This window comes from Hydra vulgaris, chromosome 03 (assembly GCF_038396675.1).
Source record: "Hydra vulgaris chromosome 03, alternate assembly HydraT2T_AEP".
In the NCBI taxonomy this organism is placed as follows: Eukaryota; Metazoa; Cnidaria; class Hydrozoa; order Anthoathecata; family Hydridae; genus Hydra; species Hydra vulgaris.
Window position 1 is genome coordinate 31,660,001 of NC_088922.1, and position 25,000 is coordinate 31,685,000.

At 28.4% G+C, this 25,000-nt stretch overlaps 1 protein-coding gene across 2 annotated transcripts in view; it reads right to left on the reverse strand.

The window, feature by feature from the left end:
* LOC136078086 (solute carrier family 28 member 3-like) overlaps window positions 1–25,000 on the reverse strand; it is a 93,470-nt gene that overhangs the window by 42,627 nt on the left and 25,843 nt on the right. For both annotated transcript variants that reach the window (XM_065792922.1, XM_065792923.1), the window contains exon 3: window positions 378–519. In XM_065792922.1, the coding sequence (XP_065648994.1) occupies window positions 378–519 (142 nt within the window). The remainder of the gene's footprint in view (window positions 1–377; window positions 520–25,000) is intronic.

A 25,000-nucleotide genomic window follows, 5' to 3' on the forward strand; every position in this document is an offset into this window, starting at 1 on the left:
TTTAATTTTAAAAATTTAAAAGATAAACTCTTTTAAATTAAAATTTGTTATACACAAATTTTGTTAAATTCTCTTAACAGTACAAAATGGAGATAGAACCCTATTATTCTATCGTCGCGACTTATAAAACTTGATACACATTTTTGATTATGTTTATAACTCTTGTGATAGTAATTTTAAACAAATACAAAAATTATATATATGTGTGTGTATGTGTGTATGTATGTATGTATGTATGCATGTATGCATGTATGCATGTATGCTTGTATGTATGTATGTATGTATGTATGTATGTATGTATGTATGTATGTATGTATGTATGTATGTATGTATGTATGTATGTATGTATGTGTGTATATATATATAAATATACTCACTTGGTCTCTATGCTTTGAAAACAAGAAGCCAATAAGCAAATACACAATTAAACCTGCCAACGAAATTAATCTTTCAGGTTGCTTAGCTGTATCCCATGATATCCAAAATATAACAAAACCCAGAAAAGCTGTTATCGATATCCTATTTTTCAAAAACCAAATAGTATTTCATTCACTATAATATATCCTATACTAATCAATTGATCATATAAATTCTGAATAAAAATGATATTAGATAATAATATTGTCAATAATACAATTATAATTGATTTCAATTAAAACTTAACTAGTAAATTTCGATCATTTAGTCATTTATTCAGTCAAAAACAATTCAAAACAATAGAAGATCAATATTATGAATTGATTTTCGTTACTTCTTATTATGGAGATACATATACTTATTATAGAGATTTTTTTTTATTCAATGATCTCCATAATAAAACCAACTAAGCAAATTATTTCAACAAAATATACTTTGACAAACTTAAAAGACTATTTCATTATGACTTTGACTTCATTATTCAAAAAAACCTTATAACTGAGATAGCAATAAGTCAAATTGCTGTAGTGATAAAATCCTTAAACTCATGAAGTAACTAAGTAACGTATTCGTAAACAACTAATTTTTTTATCTAATTCCATATTTATATTAAATAAAAGAATGATACTAATTTTGTCTCATCTAACTATAAAATATAAAACTTTGTTTTAAAAACAACAAATATTGATAACAAGACTTTTAAATAAATAATTTTAAAAGACCAATGAATGTTATTAGAATGATTAATAAAAACTACAAACACATATTAAACTACAACAACAAATTTAATTGAAAACACTAATAAAACTACTTAACAATAAAATTGTGGTTATGTTAATGTTATTAATTGTTAGTTTTTGTATCCTTATAATTACTTTTTTTTTTTAATTTTTCTTATATCATCACAACTAATTATATCATCATTTTTCTTATATCATCACAACTAATTATAGTTGTTCATGTTATGTTTAATCAGTTAAACAACTATTTATTATTCCTCGCTGTGTATATATACAGTTTTATAGTTGAAATAAAAGATTATTTGATTGATTGTAAAAAAAACCGCTGCTAAAGGTAATTGCCAGCAGTGTCGGAAAATAGTGCTGATAATAATTGGTGGCAGGAAGTATGCCAGCTAATCAGTACAATTACGTTACTAGGATTGGGTTTTGGCTGGGAATTGATGTGGGTAAAATCTGGATTTCAACTGGGATTACTTGGAATTTCAAAAACTTCTTTGATGATATTTTTTTTAACTTTTTATGCCAATTTTGTTTATGGCTTTCAAAAATAAATTTTTTATTGATACTCCATTGACATTTATTGTCGAACAATTTTGCACACCTAAAAAAAATTTTAAAATGCCAATGTGCTAATATAATATTCTTAGTTGTTACTACAGTGTGATTATAATTTAAAATATTCTAAGATGTTTTAAATTGTAATCACACTGTAGTAACATTTTTTAACATTTTTTAACATTTTTTATTTTTACAATATTCTCAGATGTTTCAAATTGTAATTACACTGTAGTAACATTTTTATTTTAAAAATATTCTCAGATGTTTTAAATTGTAATCACACTGTAGTAGCATTTAAAGTCATCTATGTATTGTAAACTGTTTAATCAACTTAAGACAGGGTTTATAATATTTTTGAGAATTTGTTGTGAAATAAATTGAATATAAAATCATGAAATGTACCTCAATGATTTTAACTCATAACAATAATCATAACAATAAAACTTAATCATAACAATAAATTCATATGTAATGGTAATCATGTTATACAATTATTGTTTGCAAGTCTATTCAAGTCAAATTATTTATATCAAGTATTACCCATTAAATAACATTGATTTAGATTTCCTGCAGGATACTTACTAAATTGTTTAAAGAAACTTTATACCTTTGGGATGAAAACAATGACAACTAAATGAGCATGAATAACATTACTTAAAATAGTATATTTGTCTTAATCTATATTATTATTACTAAAGTATTAGGAATAAAATTTCTTAAGGCTGATGAAAAGTAAAATAATAACGCATGTTTGTGTAAATATGATTGCAATATTGATTTGATAGAAAATGAAATGCATATGCGTATATTCTTTTATAGATTATATAAACAATTGTTTTCATTATTGTATTATAATTTTGTGTTTTTATTCATACAACTTTTTTATAACTTGATTGTTGTTAAAGCAGCATTTACCTTCTAATATTCTTATAGTTATATTAGAATGAGGAATAATGTAAATATATCATCTAGATTATAAATATGGAGTTATTATGTTAATGCAAAGCACAAAATTCTTGCAGTCAAAAAAATTAAATATCAGCTTGTCATAGTTGCAATCTACTCCAAAACCAGCACCCCTCACATAAATCACTTTATTTGAAAGATTCTGGTTTTCAAAAATGTTTGACGCAAAATCTAATGATATAAAAGCTATTTATAAAATACTTAAAAGAGGTTTATAGAGGTTTAAGTTTCAGAACTTTTTTTTTTTTGTAACTTTTTATTTATGTTATTTTTGTTTGTCGCTTTAAAAATAAATTTTTAAAGAAATTTAATTGTATAACTGTTATTATTATTATGACTATTTTTTTTTTTTTTTTGAGTTTGTTTTGGTTAATTACATGTAACATGAAATCTCCTATTAAATGGTTCATTTAAACCTGGTAATTTTACACTTAATCCAATAGATTTATTATGTTTTTTTGCAATCTGAGAAATATGAGAAAACTGAAAAATTTGAGAATTTTATCTTATAAACAAACTGAACAGAACCTACCCAGAGAAACTTGTGTCTAAATTGTAGATGGTTGTTACAAAATTTCAAAAATTTAATTTTCTTGTTAATGACAAAAGCAATGACTTCAAATTAACCAACAGATATAATTCAATCCTAACGAGTGTACCTTATTAAGTATATAACAAGTAGATGTTAATAATTTTGAACTGATCATAATTTTGACCAACTATAATCCATGATCAGGTATTGTCTGAAAAAAAGATGTCAATGTTGTAAAAAATAGCTTCAATGACACAGAAAAGACTTAACCAATTACCAGTTAATTGACTTTTTTTGGTAGCTAAGGTTTTTTAACATATAAAAAAAATTATGAATATTATTATAAAAAAAGTTAATATTTTGTTATGTTTTTTTATTCTCATTTATTTGCATTAATTTTCCCTAAAAATTAATGCAAATAAATGATATCCAAATAAAATAAAAGTTGTAATTTTTTGTTTATATGCAATTAATATGTAATAAAATTATTATTTTTAAATGCCTTGCTTGTTTACATAATGTAAACACGCAGTGTCTTCCAAAATTTCCCTGTTCTGGGTCTTTACTTCCTTTTATCTGTTTCTAGTTATCTTTTTATACTTCTATATACAGTTTTGATTCTGTTAACTGTTTGAAGATTACTTACACAAGTAGAGGTTATAGAAGAAACTGTTTGGAACTAATTACTAGACAAAAAGTTCAATTAGATCTTTAAAAAGTAAATACTTGTAGTAAATAAATATCTTTACAGAAATAAGGTTTTAAGGTGTAGCTTAAATATTTATGTTTTTGTTTGCCTAATACTTGGTTAAATATTATCAATAGATATTTATGATCTACATTTATTTATAAGAACATGTATGCTAAAAGTTATTATAATACTTTATGCTAATGTTAATTTTTATTTTATTAAAGTAGTGCAAAAATGGATTCAAACAAAACAATACAAATTAAAACAGAAATTTGTCTTTCTTCATAATGGTGATTGGAAATGAATTCTAGAATTGCACCCATTTCTAATACTTTTGAATCAAATTATGGTAATACTATAATTTTTTTAATTGCTTGAAAATATTTTGAGATTGTAAACTGTTTATTAAATTAATTCATAAAAATTTAAAGTCATACAAAATAATTATGCTCTTAATACAACTTGTTACCTTAATACTGATCTTGTTAAATAGTGAATTTTGCAGATAACTTTACTTTTTGTTGTTAAACAAAAACTGTATATATATTTGAATATAATTTGTTTGTAATTGTTTTTCATAAAATGAAGATTTCGAAGGAGTATTTGATTAAAAAAATACAGTTTCTGGAGTGATTTTTGTAACAAAAAAACACACACTTTTTGATTAATAACAAATTACCTTAACTTTTTGTTATTAAACAAAAAGTGTGTACTTTTTTGTTACAGATATTTTTTACTTTTAGCTCTCGTTTATATATATATATATATATATATATATATATATATATATATATATATATATATATATATATATATATATATATATATATATATATATATATATATATATATATATATATAGATATATATATATATATATATATATATATATATATATATATATATATATGATATATATATATATATATATATATATATATATATATATATATATATATATATATATATATATATATATATATATATATATATATATATATATATATATATATATATATATATATATATATATATATATATATATGAGTCATTTTCTCATAAGACGGTTTTGTCGCAACTAATGTTGCATGAAAATAAAGTTTGGACTATCTATAAAATATTAACAAGTAAGTTAAATTTCATCATTAGTGATGTACAAAATAGATTTGGATTTGCATGAATCTGCTTTTTAAATGTTTTTGGATATCATCAAGTAATAGGGTCCAATAATTTTTTCCACTTCGTTACCGTAACATAAATGTAACTACATCTGTGAATTATTATTATTTTTGTAACAAATTATATTTTTGTAATGAAATATACTGGGTACTATAACTACAGCCTACATGTTAAATATAATTTAATTAATAGTTTTTTTTTTCCAAATTTAATGACATAAAAAATTTAATTTATGTGACAATGTCTGCTCCGTTACTGACATTTGCTAATTATTTATTATTTAAAAGCAAAACAGTGTAAGTTAAATTTTAAATTAAAGGGAAAATCTTAGTATACAAATAAATTCGGTACATTGTCTTTTTAAAAAAGGTAAAGCGTCTATAAAAAAAGAAGCTAACTCGACAAAAATATTTTTCGGATTTAAATTGTACATATCTTGTCCGCTTCGTTACTAGATCATTACCATACATCATTAATGTGAAGAAAGTCGTGGTCGCTCACAACATCATTTGCTTCAATCAACAAGATATTCAAATTTTCATCGAAATTAACCAGGTCAATGATATTTTTGCTTAAATGTTGAAATTGGTAATCATTGACATCCATTGCATTGGCCGAAGTAATACTTTCATCACTGTTAAAATTCTGCAATATTAAAAAGAAATTCACGAAAATACTTAAAATAAATTTAATTATTATAGAAACAAATAAATTAGCAAAATAACAAAATACACAAATATTTTTTTACCGTACTAGTGTTTTTGGAAAACATTTATCGCTTTAAATTGTAGCATGTGCATACTGTAGCCCTCTTACAGAAACAACTTAAATCTCGATACAAAACATTAAATTTTCTGTCTGTGTGCAGCTGATGCTACTTCATAGTGCCTGTAATAGGCTTTAATGTTTTGGTACATTTGAGTCAAAAGAAGTAATTTTGGATCCCTCAATATAGTAAAACTTTATTAATGAATGTCTATTGTTAAGAAAATTATATAAACTTTCTGCATCTGGAAGGTCACAACCCATATTAAGCAATTGATCTGCCTGACATTTAACAGATCCTCCTATCGCATCTGATGCTCCCTTGCCATGCCCACTTTAAATAAAATTCCAACTGGCTAAATTAAATTTTAATTCGTATATCAATGTAGAGAATAAGAAGAAGTTTTGCTTATACCTATATTGTGTTGTTTGTCCATCAGAAAAAAAATGAAGATCTGTAATTTGTGGGTTATCTATCTTGAGTTCAATTAGCACGGGTTCCAGATGTGTCCATATAGAAGGAGGATCGTACCTCAAAGAGTTGGATATAGTTGTGAATGACTGATGTCATTGAATTGCAGCAAAATTCTTGCACACATAGTTCTCTGAAAAATCTATATGTATAACAGTTTTGTTCACTTTTACTGTTTCTTTTAAATGTTTGTACATTCTGAACTGGTGTCTTTTTATAAAAACATGCTTGCATAGCACGTTTCGAATTGATTCACAGAATTTTAACTAAAGATCTTTAAGTGTTCCACGCTTCACACTTTTCCTGATAATATTTGATGTTTTCTTTTCTCCCATCTTTTCGTATTCCTGTTTTTCTTTTTCCCACTGGAGCCAAACTATAATACTTTCATCTTTTAGCAATCCTTTTTCTTGAAATTGAAACCGAGACTTAAAACAAATGTTTTATTCTCTGAACATGCATTTTCTTCTATCAGTACTACAACAAACTTGTTTCACTACTATTTCAATATTTTTTCTTTCAAAACACGCAGGTTAATAAGTTTATCACAAATTAATTGTATGTTCTCGTGTTTTTTGCACAGACATGTATCTCTATTAGCCGACAGATTGCGAACAAAAAATAGGCGATAACGAGTAAACGTTGTATATGAAATGTTGTTTCTCGTATATTCCGCGCTAAATTTTTCATAAAGGTTTATTAATGAATCGAGTAGTAGTCGCTTTTTTAGTTTTTTATCTTTATTTTTTGTTAGAGTCTGTTTCTTTCCAGTTGTTATTCTAGAATTGTCATCACGTGTAAGAAACTCTCTGATCAAATCCTGTGTTTCAGCATCAAGCGATGCATTACCACGATGGCATCGCTGTTTGGATTTGTACTTTTTGATGAAAAAAAGAGTTTGGGGTTTTATTACCTGCTAATAAGTTTGACATCCTGCTTGTTTCATTTGTAAGAAAACCGTTTTCTACAGAAGAAGTAGATGATCTATCAGTGGTTGTTTGTGAATTTGCTTGTAAACCAGGCAGGAAACCTATAAGTCTTAACCAACGTTTTTTGTATTTTTGGGCTGAACAATTAGCCGATTCCAACTCCTCCGTTAATGTTTGTATTTTTTTTTGGTAAGCAACTTTTGCTCTACCTCTCTATTTGCGTTCGTTATTCCTATTCAACTCGCGTTCCGGTGACTCTGATATCGATGTTTCAATCTTTTTTTTTGCAGCTCTAAATTTTGCTTTCTAGACGCGCCAACAACGACGAACAATTCGTTTTTTCTTTCTGATAATTCTGATATCACTTTAACCTTCCTCTGCTCACGCCGCATATGCCAACGTTTGCGTTCTTTTTCACTAAATATGTGTGCATTTTTTTTCTAATTGTCTGTCCCAAAACGCTTTCTGAATCTCAGCACGAGATTTCTTTGAATTTTTCATGTTATATGTCTAGTTGTATTTCTTTTGGAAAAATAGTATAATAACTGTAATTGTTAATACACCAAAAGTTTATTTATTATTTATTTATTATTATTAAATTATATTTCAAGATTTACATTTATTTTAAAAGCCAAACGTATTAGAGTCAAATGTAAATAAAAACCAAACAATAAATGAAATCCTAACTTGAAAGTAAAATAACGCAGCGTACATATGGTAATCATATTTAACGCTGCAAGGTAATCATATTTTATCGCTGCAGTAAGTCCCTAATGGTTGACGTGTTTATTTAATGCAGAAAATAGCTTAAATTAAAGCTTTTGATATTTTTATCTTCGTGATGTCAGCTCCGTTATGTTGTTGTCAACTCCGTTATTAAGAGGAAATCACGGAGTTGACAGTAACGGAGTAGAAATAATTATACATAATCAATAATATCTCATTATTACTCATTGGAAAACATCTTTGAAATCTTTTATTGCTATATTGTCCAAAAGATTTAAAGAGTACTAAAACACGCCATATAAAAATTTGTAATTTTACAGAATAAAGAAGCGTAACGGAGTAGACTTCGAATAAGAATATCATTTCTAAAATAAGGTAATTAGGCTCTCATTTTTAAATAAATAATGCTTGCAGCACGATATAATTTTAAATATTAATAAATTCCATAGAACTGGACTTTTTTTCATTATTTTAATTAGTAAATAAGTAAAAACTACAAATCTGTGACTATTTTAGAATGTAATAACGGATTGGACAAAAAATATAGGGACAGCAAGTTTTTGACAAGAGCTACAACAGGATAAGGTGTAAATTAATACATGTATTAAAATACCATATATTAGCATGTCTAAAGCACCAAATTATGTCCCCGATTAGCCGTAATACAAAAGAAAAAAAATTATTGAGTATAACAATATAGTCCAATATAGACAATGCAGGACATCTACGGAGTAGACAATTTTGATTAACAATTGTGCACAGAAAACTTTAAATTTTAGTTGGAAATATCCGATAAAATGCTAGTTTATATTAATAATAAGTATTACTACCCACGGTGCTGTTTTTTATGTTACTTGTACAAGAATTGCGTTTTTATAGCTGTAGGACAAAATTTCAGTAAAGGAGTTGACGGATTGAGAAAATGACTCATATATATATATATATATATATATATATATATATATATATATATATATATATATATATATATATATATATATATATATATATATATATATATATAGACACACACACACACACACACACACACACACACACACACACACACACACATATAAATATATAATATTTCTGATATTTCAAAATTTTTAAAGTCTAGGTGAAACATGCTCTCATGTTGGGGTTGTGTTATATAAGATTGAAGCTGCAGTACGCATGGGTTTAACATCCACTCCAACTGAGTTAACATGTGTATGGAATCAAACATTTGTAAGAAATATTACAGGTTGTCCTTTTGCCAAAATTAATATTTATTCAGATGCAGCAAAACAAAAGTTTAACAAAGCTTTATTGCCAACAGTAAATATTCCAATATATTCCAATATATAATTCTATAATATTCCAACATATAATTAATAATATTCCAACATATAATTCTAAAATGAACTTTTTAAAAGAAATTGAATCTGTGCAACCATTAAGTGTTGGCTTGAATCTTTTTAGCAATTTCAATAAAAAATTTATTTGCAAAGTAATAAAACTGCAGACACTACCACCATCGTTAAGACATTTGTATGGTGCTGACACCAATTTAATGTTAAAAGCATACCAAGAAGTTTTAACCACTCAATTGACTTTTAGTCATGCGGATGTTGTTTACATTGAGGAAGCAACAAGAACGCAATATTATTGTTCTACATGGTTTGACCAACGAGCAGGGAGAATAACTGGATCTGTAATTAGTCAAGTATGCCATGCATCATTTGACAACTCTAATGCCAATTTAGTGAAAAAAATTTGTCAAATTGCTAAATTAGAACTCCAGCTTTAATGTGGGGAAGAAAATATGAAAAAGAAGCTATTGAATTCTTCAGAAATATCTGCTCTGGATACCCTTGTCAAGAAGAAGTACCAAATGATACTATTCCCATTCATGAAGATTTTCAAAGGGAATCTATAGGTTTTTGTGTGTTCAAAAACAAACCTTGGTATGGAGCTTTACCAGATGGTGTAGTGTTTTGCTCTTGCTATGACTATAGTTTACTTGAGGTAAAGTGTCCTTTTACCCTACAGGATAAGTCACTTCACGAAAAAATCGAAGGTGGTAAGTTTTAAATTGGAAGAGACGAAAATGGTTACTTTCTAAGAAAGAGTAATAATTATTACTTTGAAGTGCAACATGAAATGATGTCCACTGAAACATTGTTTTGTCATTTTTTGGTATGGACACCTTCTCAATGTGTAATTATTAATGTTGAAAAGGCTGACACTTTCCTTAACATTATTTATGAAAAATGTGATTCTTTTTGGAAAAAGTATGTTTTTCCCGAATTGATTACTCGGAAGCTATAATGTTCCACACCGTCGGCTCCGGAAAGCCATACCCCTAACGAAGTTGAAAAAGTGATATACTGGTATTGAAAGTTGTGAGTTTCTTGGAGAATTAGGCTGTATGGTGGGGTGCGATAAATGTGATAAGTGGTATCACCCGATTTGTATTGGTTTGAAACGACTGCCGAAAGGTAAAACATGGTATTGCAAATAATGTATAAACTTGAATAAACAAAAAGAAACAATACCATTTTAAATTTATTTGTCAATAATATTCATATTTGTCATATGTCATTTTAAATTTATTGGTAAAAATAATATTTTATTTATAAAAAATATTATTTTTACCAATGCTATTTACCCAGTGACGAAAAATCTTTTCCAAAAACGAAAAAATTATCGTATTATAATAGCCCTAATATCATAAATGTATAAACACTCTTTGTGCGATTAAATTATTATTAGGATTATTTTGGAGCGTTACGGTTTACGACTCTTTGTTACCGGTAAACTAGATTAAAAGAGACTCTGGTTTTGTAATTTATTTTTATTTTTCAATAGCCAAAAAAATAAATATAAAATATCATGTGTAAAAAATATTTCTAAATATTCGATGGTGCTCGGATTATTAGACAGATATTAGACAGATAATTCTTTTTTTTTATTGATTTAGGATTGCTGGTCAATTTTCTTTTAACTAAAATATAACTTTCCTATTATTTGTTAAATATTTATACTAAAGACTTTATTATATTTCAAAACACTATTAACAAATAATTAGTATGCAAAACCCTGTATCATATCTATATACTTATATATAACTCTATATAAATACCAGAAGCCCATTTTATTCTTCTTTGACATCTTTGGATCGTGCCAGATATATTAGGTAAATTTAATTGGAGATGAGGTGAAACTATATCATTGCATGACTTTATTTTTGAGATTTTAGATGGAGATCTTATATTTGTCCATGGAAATTTAAATGGTATAGGATCAGGGTGTTTTTCAAAATTTTCTTTCCGTCCTAAATGTAGGAAAATAATTTGTTTAATGTCTGAAAATTATTTTTAAACAATCAAAGGAGCTTCAAATGTATTAAAAATAATATTTATTTATTTACCCGATATAAAATGCAAAGAACAAACAGGTTGATTTTGATTTAGGAGACCAATTTTTGTTGTGGTTTACTTTACCAGAATCATCAACTTTAGCTCGGTGAGCAGCACTTATCCACTTTATTCTTAAACTTTCTTTTACTGGAAAACAATAACATCTAAGTTCTGGTTCATCTAAGTTTTTAATTTATTTATTTGACAACCAGGAACGCAACAACATCTTTTGGCATAGTTTTCTTTTATGCTTTGTCAATTGTTTAGCTGTACCGCTTAACTTAAAAACTCATTTAGTCTTCCCCCGAACAACAATGGTTGCTATTTCCGTGTTTTCGCGTGACGTCAAGCCGACTTGAAGGATACCTTTCATAAAAAGGCTTAGCAAGCTTAGTTGTTTACGTACTTGCCCATGATATATTTGCATAGTCAATGAAACGGTAAGTTAGTCTAAAATATATTTATTATATTTTTAAATATATAGCCTAGATAAACCCCAGCTTGGATTTATCTAGGTTGCAGGGACTGTCTTTTAGCAAGGAGTCGGTTTGGGTAAAAAATTTTGTTCCAATATGCAGAGCCGACAACACCATGGGGCGCGTGCCCCCTTCTCCCCCACACACACTTTTTTTCTTAAAGACCTTTTTTTTTTAGAAAATTTTAGATATAGAGAACTTTTTTAAAAAATTAACGATAGTGTCCCTCTACTTTAAAACCCGTGTCTGATATTATCCAATATTGCCGCTAATTAAATCAGCTTAGACCCCGCCTTCGGCTGGGATTTAGACCGATTAAAACTTCTGACTGATTCTAACCAATAAAAATGCTTTTAATTAGAAAATACAGTAAAATCTTTCAAATTGGATTCTTATAGGGGAAAATAAATGTGCGAACTAAAGAGATTTTTGAATTATAGAAAGTAGACTTTTTTCAAATATTCTCGTTAAAGTAACGAATAGAAATAAAACAAACAAACAAATAGAGATTCTTAGGCCTAAATGCAGTATATATTTGGTGTTTTAAACTTTTACATTTTCAAAAAAAAGTAAGTAATTATTGATTGTCTTTCATTAGCTTGTAAATCCATGTCAATGACACGAGTTATGTTATTAGGAGCCTTTTCTTTTTCTAATAAGTTAGAATAAAAAATGTAATTTTTGAGTACAGTAATAGCATGATTTGCTTCGTTCAAACTTGGTTTTATAGCATCGTCAGAAACATTAACCCTCATCATCGGATTCAAAATCACCTTTTAAGTTTTCCATTACAGCCTCCTCTACATCTAAGCCACAGAAAGGATCGTTATTATTATTTAAATGCTTTCTAATGCTTCTAATAATATTCTTGATTTCTTAAAACAATTTATAAAGGTCTGGTCTGGAATTCCATGCTTTTGTTTGCATAAAAATAGCAGTTAAAGCTTAAGTGCCTTGTTCTCTTATTCCAAGGCAGCAATCTTTTTTTTTTTTCACAGCAAGTGAGCGATATTTTGCTTTAAGTGATCGGATAATTCTTTAATCCATAGGTTGGGTGATTGAGGTTGTATTCGGTGGAAAAAATATACCACCCTATCAAGTTTCTGCGCGTTAGGATAGGCAGAACAGTTATTTATAATTAAAGCAATTTTTCTTTTCTGAAAATGAAACTTTAGATTAATTTCTTTAACCCTTCCCCACTGGAACAATTCTGCTGACATCCAACTTTTTGGTTTGGCCCGATAGTGACAAGAAATATTTTTCACACCTTTAAAACATCTTGGATACATCTTGGAGAATTTTTCAATTACAAACATTGAAAGTCTTTCTCCTCTAACATTACCCGCGGCCATATAGTAAGGAGAACTTTACTATGCTTGTCTAGGGCTGTAAATCCTGACTCGTGTTCGTGAACGGTTTAGTGATCGGCTCGACAAGAGCTCGTTCATGTTCGGCTCAAATGGTAAACGAGCCGGGCTTGAACAAAAAATCAGGCTCGTTTATTAAACGAGCCGAGCTTGAACATCATAGGCTCGTTCATATAGGCTCGATTAAAGCTCGAAAAAAAAAAATATATATATATATATATATATATAAATATATATATATATATATATATATATATATATATATATATATATATATATATTTATATTATAATAATATTTATGTAATAAATAAAATTGTGATATTATATATATTATATACAATGAGAGCAAGACTTATATTTGAACTATTAAAAATGTAATTTGAACTATTAGAGTGCAGTGTTTAATAGGAATTAATATGTTTGTGAGAGTTTACATTATGTTTGAACTTTGAACATTAAGTTAGAACATTGAACTATTAGATTTAACTTTTATTTTGAACTATTAGATTTGTGGGATCTTATTTCATTATGTTGTTTATTTGCATGTTTAATAGACTGTAGGATTGTTTATGTTGTTTGTTGATTTGGACTTGCATTATTTACAGACGAGCCTTTAACGAACAATTTTTTTTTACTAAACGAGCTTTAAACTAACAGGTTACAATAATTATTCCGAGTTTTAAACCAGTCGAGCTCGAGCAACATGTAAAACGAGCCGAGCCCAAACTAATCCTTAACGAGCCGAGCTCGAACAAAGAATCTCATGTTCGAAACGAGCTCGAGCCGAATCTGAACACTCTTAATATGTAAACGAGCCAAGCCGAGCCCTGGCAAGCTTGGCTCGTTCGGCTCGATTTACAGGCCTATGTTTGTCTCCTGTGCACTTTTCATTTTTTAAAAGTAAAATTTTGTTAAGCAAACATTGGTAGAAAAGGTCGATTTCATCGGCATTAAAATTTTTCAAGTAGGTATTGAGAGAGAATTGTAGGCAGCGTGGTTTCGAGCCATTGAGCGATCATTTGCTTATTAACCAACTTTGGCTCTCCAGAAATGGTTTCAAATGATATACCATACCTACAAAAAAATTTATAATTGCTTAGACGTTACTTGTACGTATGTTTGAAAGTAACTTTGACGTCTTTTCCAATTTCTATAATGTCCAATTACGGAAAATACTTGTTTTATTTTCTTATAACAATTAAAGAAAAAAGCTGTAAAATAATTTTCAAGTCATAAAAATAAAACAAGAAATTAATTAACTTTTTCTTTAATTTTGTCTAACCATCCATCTGCTGTTTGAAACTGTTTGAAGCTTAACTCTTTCTCAAAATATAAAGCTTTTTCTTTAACCAGAAAATCAATAATTAGGACATTATCAGCTCTCATTTGTTTAAAGCATTTAAGTACAGCTTTTTGACTTGAAAGTACTTACTTTCACCCATTTAGCCAAATTTCCGAAAAGCGTCAAAGATTTTATCTTTATTTTTTTTCCTAGGTTTTAAGAGTGTTTGGTGGAATATCAAAGATTTTCAAAATTTCTTTGTTAGTTTTTTCTTTCTCCGAATCCAGTAGAGCTTCGTATTTCCGCTTTAAACGTAAGAGTTTCTTAAGCGCATTTCACGGTGACTTTGCATTTAATCAAATTACGGAGTCTTTTGAATTAAGAAGATTGACACTGTGTCACAAAATAACTTTTAATTGGAATCTATTTTTCCGAGTAAAACTTTCGAGGGTATGATAGTACAAGTATATTTGAGTACATTAAAGTTGGTTTTGAAATCTTTCATCATCGTCCGTGAAAGAAAAATTGATTTGAAAATTTTGATTTTTTGGCTATTGACAAGATATTAACCAAATGAAATAAAACATTTTTTTTTACATAAAAGTTGTATATTTTTGTCACATATGTTACTAACAAAGATAACCAACTTGTTTAAGTAAGAGTTCTAAAATCCTTTATTAATTTTAAAATTCCGGGAAAGGCCTGCGAACAGTTTTAAATAGTTTTTCAAGTGCAAAACTATTTAAAATGCCGAATTAAGCAAAAACTCACTACAATAGAAAAACTCTCTGTTTTCTCTGTTTGAAAAAAGCTAACAAGCAACTGACTTGGTTGTGTTTGTTGTGCTGATTGGAACAACAAACACAACCAGTCAGCCGGAAGAACAGCCAGTTGTTGAGAAACGTTGTTCAGCATGCTTTTAACTGATTGGAAGAGGGATTCCACATAATTCTACAAAAGGAATGCTTCAACAAAACTTGCTTGAAGTTAAAACAAATGACACAAAAATTGCTTCTATGACAGCTAACAAGGTGTTTTCACCCCATGACACTGTGCGCCTTAGTCGAGGAACAGAAAGGCATCTTCTAGTTACTCCAGGTTTAAAATAATTTATTTTTGTCATATATGCTTTTGCTTTAATCACTATTTTATTATAACAAGAAAAGTTTATAATATGAGAAACTATGTTATATTGATGTAAAATTTTAAGGGAAAAATTTGAGTTTCTTGGAATGTATCTTTCTGACTTGTTTTTTACATCAGAAATTACATCAGAACACATCTATAAGTCCTCAATCAAATGAACTTACCAAAGTGGTATTGTTGGAGGAGGAGGTTCCTGATAGTGTCTCTAGGGGTTTTTGACTTAGAATTAAATACTTCTCCCCCTACTTAGAAACCTCTCTTCGAGGACTCAGTAGTGAAGCATCAACTTCTGGTAGCTATCGCAAAAAATCTCTCTGAAAATTATGACAATATAAAGTAGATCATGGACAAATTGAGCCTTGAGAGTCTATTGTGTTGTCATGTGACATAAAGTTGCAAACATTGTAGGTGGTTTGCAGTCTCACTCAAGTGCTCACTCGTGTACCTGGTATAACATTGAGTCAAAGAATCTTCATTTTAGTGGTGAGTTCCGAACATTTGACTTTATTCAAACTGATTATACAGACATCCAAGGAGCAGGTGTTCAAACAAAAACCAGGTATTTTCAGAATGTTGTGCATGAGCCAGTTATTAAATTACCTGAAGGAACAGCCACCTTGAACTTCATTCCACCCATGGAACTTTAATTGCTTCTTGGTATTGTTAACCACCTCTTCAAGAGTCAGTCATGTCTGCAGTGGAAAAATGATAAACATTCAACACAACCTTTCACGGAGGGCAATTTGCAGGTAATGAGTGCAGAAAGCTTTTGCAAAATGTTGATTTGCTTCACCAACTTGCGGAAAAGCATGCTTGCTTTTTAGCATTTTCAATCATTGATACATTCAGAAAGTTTGATTCAGTTCATGCTTTCTTCGGTAATATTCTTCAAGGCAAATATTCCATCCCAAAGCGCATGCTGTCTTTTTTCATGTGATACCAGTTTATTAATCACCAGAACCACTCACGAAGCATCTATTCAGAGCAAACAACAGAATCACTCCATCATGATTTCAACCATCACTGGCAACGGTTCAAAAGGCCCAGTCATCATCTGGAGTACCCTAAGAATCTTCTAAACTGTTTGATTGATTACAACTTTATGTATATATAGTAGAAAATACTATATATACATATTTTTACATATGATATGTAAAAAATTACCCTTCAACATTAATTTATAAGAACTATATTTAATAAGAGCAATCCTATTTTTTTAAGTTGCTTGATCTATTAAGCTAGAATCTGATTTTTTAAAATTTCTAATGAAATTGAATGCTTTTTTGTTTGTTGTTGTTTCTAAGTTGTAAGTACACTGCTTATTTATAGAACAAGTATGTTAAAACAAGTTTCAAATGTTTTTAATAGAAAATCTCATTTGTTCAGAGCAAAAAAATAGAAAATTTCAAATCAATGTTTTTTTCATGAACGATGATGAAAGATTTCAAAACCAACTCTAATGTACTCCTACATACTTGTACTATCATACCCCCAAAGGTTTTTCTCGGGAAGAGAGGTTCTCATTAAAAGTCATTTTGTGACACTGTGTTCGAATAAGAGAGATTGTATATATATTATGTAATCTCTCTAATTTGGCTCAATACTGAGTAATAAAAAAAGTAGCCGTATAGGCCGAATACCAAGTAGTAACCGCATCTCTAAAAACAGAGGTCGTAAATAATGCCAAAGTTCTATTAATGGAACATATTAGTAGATCATTTTGAGCAGCCGTGTTGCAATGGTTAGAAATTTGACTCAGAACTAAGAAGTTTGTGGTTTGACGCCGGTTGTCTCCCATTTACTCTTCTTTTCCTTATCAAGCGACATTGATAAGGAAAGGAAGAGTAAATTTCCTGTTTAAATGCTTCTCCGCGGTGGTCTGTGATAAAACCGATAGTTCTTCTTGGAGCACCTTAATAATTGAAAAAAACAATTGGTAATAAACAAAAGAAAAATAATTGGTAATGAAAAGAAATCAAGAAGTTACAAACAAAAATTTAGAGAAAATTTAATGAGCGGCATAATTTTAAAAATATTTTAAGTGTTGCATCACCAATTTCTTTGATCATAAAATGCGTCTAAATAAAAAAAGTGAATTCTCAAGTGAAGACGACAAGATACCACTATCATCGGTTTAAAAAAGTATTAAATTAATACAACACAAACATGAAATTTGTGACAATAATGGAACGCACGGGTAAATCAAACTTGTAAAAACTTAATTAAACGCACTGGTAAAATAATTTTCACAAAATAGTTTACCATTTCACAAAAAAGTTTACCATTTCAAAAAAAAGTTTACCATTTCACAAAATAGTTAACCATTTCATGAGCTTAAAATGAAATTTACGCTCGTTGTTTACAAATTACTTAACGTTTTAGTAATATAATAATAAGACCTTTTTTTACTAAAAAAATAAAAAAAACTATAGTAATTTGAATTATAATGGACACAATCATAACATAATAAATCTGCGACACGATCATAACATAATAAATCTAGGACACGATCATAACATAATCTGCGACAATACTTTTTTTAAAATATTTTATTTAATGGTAATGCAAAAAAGGTTTTACAACAAAGTGATATTTTTTTTTACCATCTCTTAACTGAAAACTTTAAAAAACTAAATTTCCGTCTGTTTTCTCATAAAAATTTCCAAGATAAGTCTTGAAAATTGACTGCTAAATGAAAAAAGAAAAAAAATTTAGTCAACTTTTTTAATGGGAGGCATTTTTGTGTTATCAACGCTCACCATTCAAAATTATGCACACTATTAGGGTAACATAATGCTATAATTGATTTTGTTATCAAATCAAAAAAATACTTAATACTTTTAAAAATATTTAGGTTATCAATTTTTGAATCAAATTATTTCTAAAAATAAAAATCTCAAAAAAAATATTTTTGTCAAGCTGTGGTTATACTTTTCGCAATAAACAAATAAAGAGTTATTGAATTTAAAGTTATCGGTTAAGCGATGGCAGAACATACACTTCAACTATTTGGTCGGCTTAAAACGTGAGATCTTTTTAATTTAGCCGTTTTTTGTTGATTACACTGTCAAACAGTGAATTTGGAACTAAAGTTAGTTTTTTCTTATGCATTTCCACCTGCTGAATTCAAAAATGACATTAAAAATAACATATTAGCTCTAGTTTAAGAAATAAAAGCAAAACCTTTCTCTCAAGGGTATAAATTTCAATTTTTTGAAAAAAAAATTTTTGTTTTGTTTTTAACTATCCATAATGTTTTATTAATGTTTAAAACTTGCGATATTAGTTATGTGTGTTTGCTAAAGTTTCTGGTTTATTCTATACTTAGTTTTTTTTTTCATTTACTAGTGTAAAATTTGATAAATCAACATGCCAAGGAAGTGTGTACATTTAGTGGACAATTTTTGTTTCATTTGTGGTGAAATAACATTTTCCTCACAGAAAAGAACTATGACACCTCTTGTGAAGACTGCTTACCAGCATTACTTCAATATGAAGGTTGAGCCCATGACCAGGATAAGTCATGGGCTCCAAATATATGTTGTAGCTCTTGTTCGGCTACATTAGGAGAATAGTTGAAAAATAAAAAAAAATCTTTGGCTTTTGCTGTTCATATGGTATGGAGGGAAAAAAACCATACACATGAATGCTATTTGTGCTTGACCCTACTTATTAAAGCAAGTTTGTCAATGAAGAAAATAGGAACAGTTAAATATCCGAATCTTCCATCTGCATTCGACCTATTCCACATTCTGATAGTTTACCAGTTCCTACTCCACCACAACGTTAGAAGCAGAAAATGAAGGCAGAAATGAAGTAGAAAAAGAAGAAAAAGAAGAAAACAAGCCTTCCACATCAAATGATCGTGATTTTGTGTTAACAGGTAATGTGCCACACAGCTTGAGTCAAGCAGAATTAATTGAGCTTGTTCAAGATCTAGACTTGTCTCAGGAAAAGATAAAAATTCTAGGTTCAAGACTAAAGCAGTGGAATTTTCTCTGATTTGATGTCAAGATTTCACATTACAGGAAATGGCAGCAGAATCTGCTTTTCTTTTTTGAGAAGAAAAATAATTTTGGTGTTTGCATTGATGGATTAATGTATTGTCTTAATTTGAACTATGATCCAAGTGAAAGCTGTATTACTGCACAACGGAAACTTCCTTGAAAGAGACTTATATAAACATAAAAGCTCTCCTCAACTCAATTTATTACAATGAACAAAAATAAAAAATTTGTGATGATATAAAAGTCGTTGCTATACTTTTAGGAATGCAGTTAGGGTATACTAAATACTGCTGCTTTTTGTGTAAGTGGGACAGTAGAGACAGAAGTTCATATTATACAAAAGAAGACTGGCCTGCAAGACATCTCAACACAGATGAAAAAAATGTTATTGCTAACCACTCGTGGATCCAAAAGATGTTCTTTTTCCACCATTACATATTAAATTGGGTTTAATGAAAAATTTTGTCAAAGGTATAAACAAAGAAGGACAGACTTTTAGGTATTTAAGAAACAAATTTCCAAAAATAAGTGATACAAAAGTTAAAGAGGGTTTTTATTTATTTATTCTTTTAATCACCCAAATTTAAGGTAAAAAAAACAAAGTATATAAAACTAATAGTTTCTACAACTTGTCAGAAGTTTAACTTTGATATTCCAGAATTCAAAGAACTTATTTGGAGTTGCCGCTACTTTATTTTTCATGTCAGCATTCGGACGTTGACAATGATTTTTTACCATCTATAAAACACTGAGTAAAGTATAGCTTCAATCGGTTGCAAATTTGAATTTCGTTGATAAAGTAATTATCTTTGATATTTGTGTCAAAAATAGGGAGAAACAAGTCGAATTGCTCAGTAGCCTGATAAACAGATTTAATTTGTTTCAAATGAGAATAGTAGACATATCATCAATTTTAAAGAAGGAATATAATTTTTAGAAGAGGAGTTTTAATTCCGACAGCAGCAAATTTATTAACAATGTGTTGCTGTAACTACAAATTTCAATTTTGTATAATATATTCTTTACAGCCTGAGATGAACAAATGCACTATAGTTTGTGGCTGACAAAAACGAACTCCAGATTTTGTAAGAGCTCCGGAGACTGATTGAAATTGAATAATGCGTTCGTTTATATTTGCTGTTAGAGTAGCTATATTTTGTATATGATCTTTATTATCCCATAAAGATCCAAGATGTTTTAGTTTATTTTTGAGATGCAGGGAAGAACCGAACTTGAATTGTGTTTTTCGTAATTGAACTTTTACCTGAGATAATAAACTCGGTTTTTTTAGTGTTTAGTTTAATATAAAAGTTTTTGCATAGGGCTTGAATTTTATTAACTAATGCTTGTAACCCAGAAAGAGTAGAACTATGTAGGGTTATATTGTCTGCAAAAGCAATAATGCCTGCGTGTATTCCACTTACTATTGTTCCAACTTTGCAATCTGAAACAATTTGACTTAATATACTTTTAGTGTAGATATTTTACAAATGCGGCAATAAAATGGACCCTTGTCGCACACCTTGATACAAACAGAAATGATTTAATTTATGTCCAAGGTATGATACACTAGCACTACCTGAGCGGTATAATGATTGTGGTGCGCGAACTGCATAAAGCGGTAAATTTTTGTTGTAATAAAGTTTTTCAAACAACTAGTCCCAAGTACAGCTATCGAAGAGCTTATTTGCATTTAAACTACAGATATTTAATAATGTGTTATTATTATTGTATTGTTTTATTGTTTCAATGAAGTTAGTTTTATTTAGCCGAAATTTCGGTTTTAGATTCGGTAAAATATTTGACTAAATATCGGTTTTGGTTTCGGTATTGAACTAGTGTACCCGAAATTTCGGTTTATTTCGGTTTCGAGATATTTCCTGTTTTGGTCGATTACTAACTCAAATACATTTGTAATATATATAGTTATATACTTATAATTATACACAGTTATAAAATATATAAAAACAGTTAGGAGCTCAAAGAAGATATTGATGGTAAAAATATGATCACAATTTTTTCATAGAGCCACTTTTACTCATCAAAATATTAAATGTTGTCTAATATGCTTATTATATCATCATCATAAAAGACTCAGAAATGTTATGTTAATATCTATACAAAAATCATGAAAACTAATTAGTTTCCATAATTTTGTTTTAATTGCAATAGAATAATATAGAATCAAGACAATAGAATTGTAATCTGCAAAAAGCATACATAACGCATTTTTTGTTTTAACTGCAAAAAATTTACCTTTACTTACCTATTATTAAACTTACCTATGTGAATATCAATGATATTCTATAAAAGTCAGATATGTGCCATAGTTTCCTAAATGTATGATTTTCACGTGGTTTACAGAAACGACTAAGGTGTTGCAAAGATGTTGTTTTTACAGCCTACTTAAGATTTATTTCACAGTGTCATTAAACTTTTTTATGTTGTGTTAACACTGAGTGCTTAGAAATTGGAATTTTAAATTTTGTCAAAATAGTTGTATTCAAGTTGTTCTTGTGTTAGGATTAGTGAAGTCTAAATCATGCCTGACAGTAGTGGTATAATTTGACAAAATTAATATCACCTATTTTTGAAATTTTGAAATATAACAAAAATGATTATAATTTTTTGACTGAAATAGATATTAACTGCTTAAATAATGAATATTATAAACCAGAAGAATTTAAGAGAGAAAAACGTAACAAAAATTTAAACATTTTAAGTATTAATATTCGGTCAATGAACAAAAATTTTGAATCGTTTAAACATTTTTATTATTCTTTAAATTATCTTTTTGATGTAATATGTATATCAGAAACTTGGGAAGATGCAAATTCGCCCATGCCCGAAAATTCCCTTTACAATTTAGATTCATATAAAATGATAAGTCAACCACGTGTAATCAGCAAGGGAGGTGGCGTTGCAATATACATTTTTGATAAATTTGAATTAAAAAAAAACAACACATTTTCAAAAACAAATAAACATATTGAAACTTTGTGCATTGAAGCGTTAAATACTTCTGGTAAATCGTTTTTAATCTCCTCATTGTATCGACCGCCATGTGGTATATAAGTTAACTTCCTTAATATCTTAAGAAATTTTATGTCTCAAATGAGTAAACAAAACAAGCGCGTTTTTTTTCGCGGGATACAAATATGGACGCATTATGTTTTGAAAAGTTTGCAAACATAAAAAACTTTTTCAACTTACTATTTGAATTTAATTTAATACCCACCAATTTTAAACCCACACGCATTACTAACCAATCATCTTCTGTGATAGACAATATTTTAACAAACAGTTCCCTAAATACCAAATTTGAATCAGGCCTTTTTATTGCAGACTTTTCTGATCATTTTCCGGTTTTCCATATAGCTCGCGAAGTACTATCTAATATTGACAATAAAAAAATCTTTGTGACTTACAGAAATCTTTCTATAAAAAACCTGAATATTTAAAAAAAAAAACTCCAAATAGAACGATGGGACAACGTTTATTCATCAACAGATCCTAATATTGCTTTTGATAATTTCTCAAGTACATTTCAAAATATCTTTGATAATATATGCCCAAAAATAACTACAGAAATAAAAAACAAAGGATATAAGAATCCATGGATGACAATAACTTTAATTAAAGCATCAAAACGAAAACAAAAACTTTACGTAAAATTTTTAAAATCGAAAAATAAAGATGATGAAAAAATCTACAAAAATTATAAAAAGTTTTTTCAACATAATATAAAAGAAGCAAAAATAAGATATTTTTCTAATCAGCTTGATAAGCATAAATTCGATATGAAAAGGACTTGGGCTGTTATAAACCAACTAATAGGTAGAGAAAAAAAGAAGCATTCTTGCTTACCACAAAAATTAATTTCCGATAAAAAAATTATAACAAGTGAAACAAATATATGTCAAGAATTTAATAAATATTTTGTTAATGTAGGCCCCTCTCTTGCTTCTAACATTGCGCAACCAAATAAAACATTTAATAATTTTTTAGGAGAAAAACCCAACACTAGTATAAATAATGAAAAGATAACTAAACTTGAATTTAATAAAGCAATTATTGAACTTAAACGCAACAAGCCATGTGGATATGATGGTATTTCCAGTAATGTAGCTATTTATGTTATGGACAGCATTTGTAAACCATTATTTTATTTAATCTCATCTTCACTTGATAATAGTTTATTCCCTGACAAACTTAAATTAGCCAAAATTAATCCCATTTTCAAAAAAGGTGATTGCGATAATATTTCTAACTACCGACCTATTTCTCTACTCCCAGTTTTTTCAAAAGTATATGAGAGAGTAATTTATAATAGAGTTAATAAGTACTTTACATTAAACAATTTATTATACAAAAATCAGTTTGGAATTCAAAGCAATTGCTCTACTGAACATCCTATTATTAAACTTGCTGACAAAATATATAAGTCGTTTGATAGTGATGAGCTGGTATTAGGAGTTTTTATTGATCTTTCCAAGGCCTTTGATAAAGTTGATCACAGTATTTTACTTTCCAAGCTAAAATATTACGGCATAATAGGCTCAACATTTAAGTGGATTCAAAGCTACTTGTCTAACAGAAAGCAATTTGTACTACTAGAAAAGTCAGGAGCCCTTGATATTACGTGTGGAGTTCCTCAGGGTTCAATCCTAGGTCCATTATTGTTTATATATTATATATTAACGATATGCATAAAGCTTCACAAAAAATATCTACAATTATGTATGCTGACGATACAAATTTATTTTTTAATCATCCTGATGCAAAGACTTTGTTTGAAACTATGAATATTGAACTCAAAAATTTCAACCTCTGGTTTATAGCAAATAAATTATCCCTAAATTGTAAAAAAACTAGCTTTACTCTATTTCATAAAAAAAAAACAATCAATTAAACTTCCGTAAAAGCTGAATAAACTGTTTATTAATAAAAATCAAATTAAACGTGAAAAATACACAAAATTTTTGGGAGTACTTTTTGATGAAAATTTGTCATGGAGAAACCATATTGGTCTTCTTGAAACAAAGGTGTTCTCTGTAATAGGTGTTTTGTATAAGTCAAGACCTTTTCTCGATAGTAAATTACGTAATATGCTTTACTTTAGTCTTGTACATAGTCAGCTTTTGTACGCAAATATTGTATGGGCCAGCACCCATAAAACTAAATTGCTAAAATTGCAAAGTCTGCAAAACCATGCATGCAAAGCAATTAATTATTTAAATAGGTTAGTAAACCCGGCCCCAGTGATGAAAAGCATGATGGTTCTAGATATTGAGAAACATAACACATTACAGATATTAATTTTTATGTATAAATATAA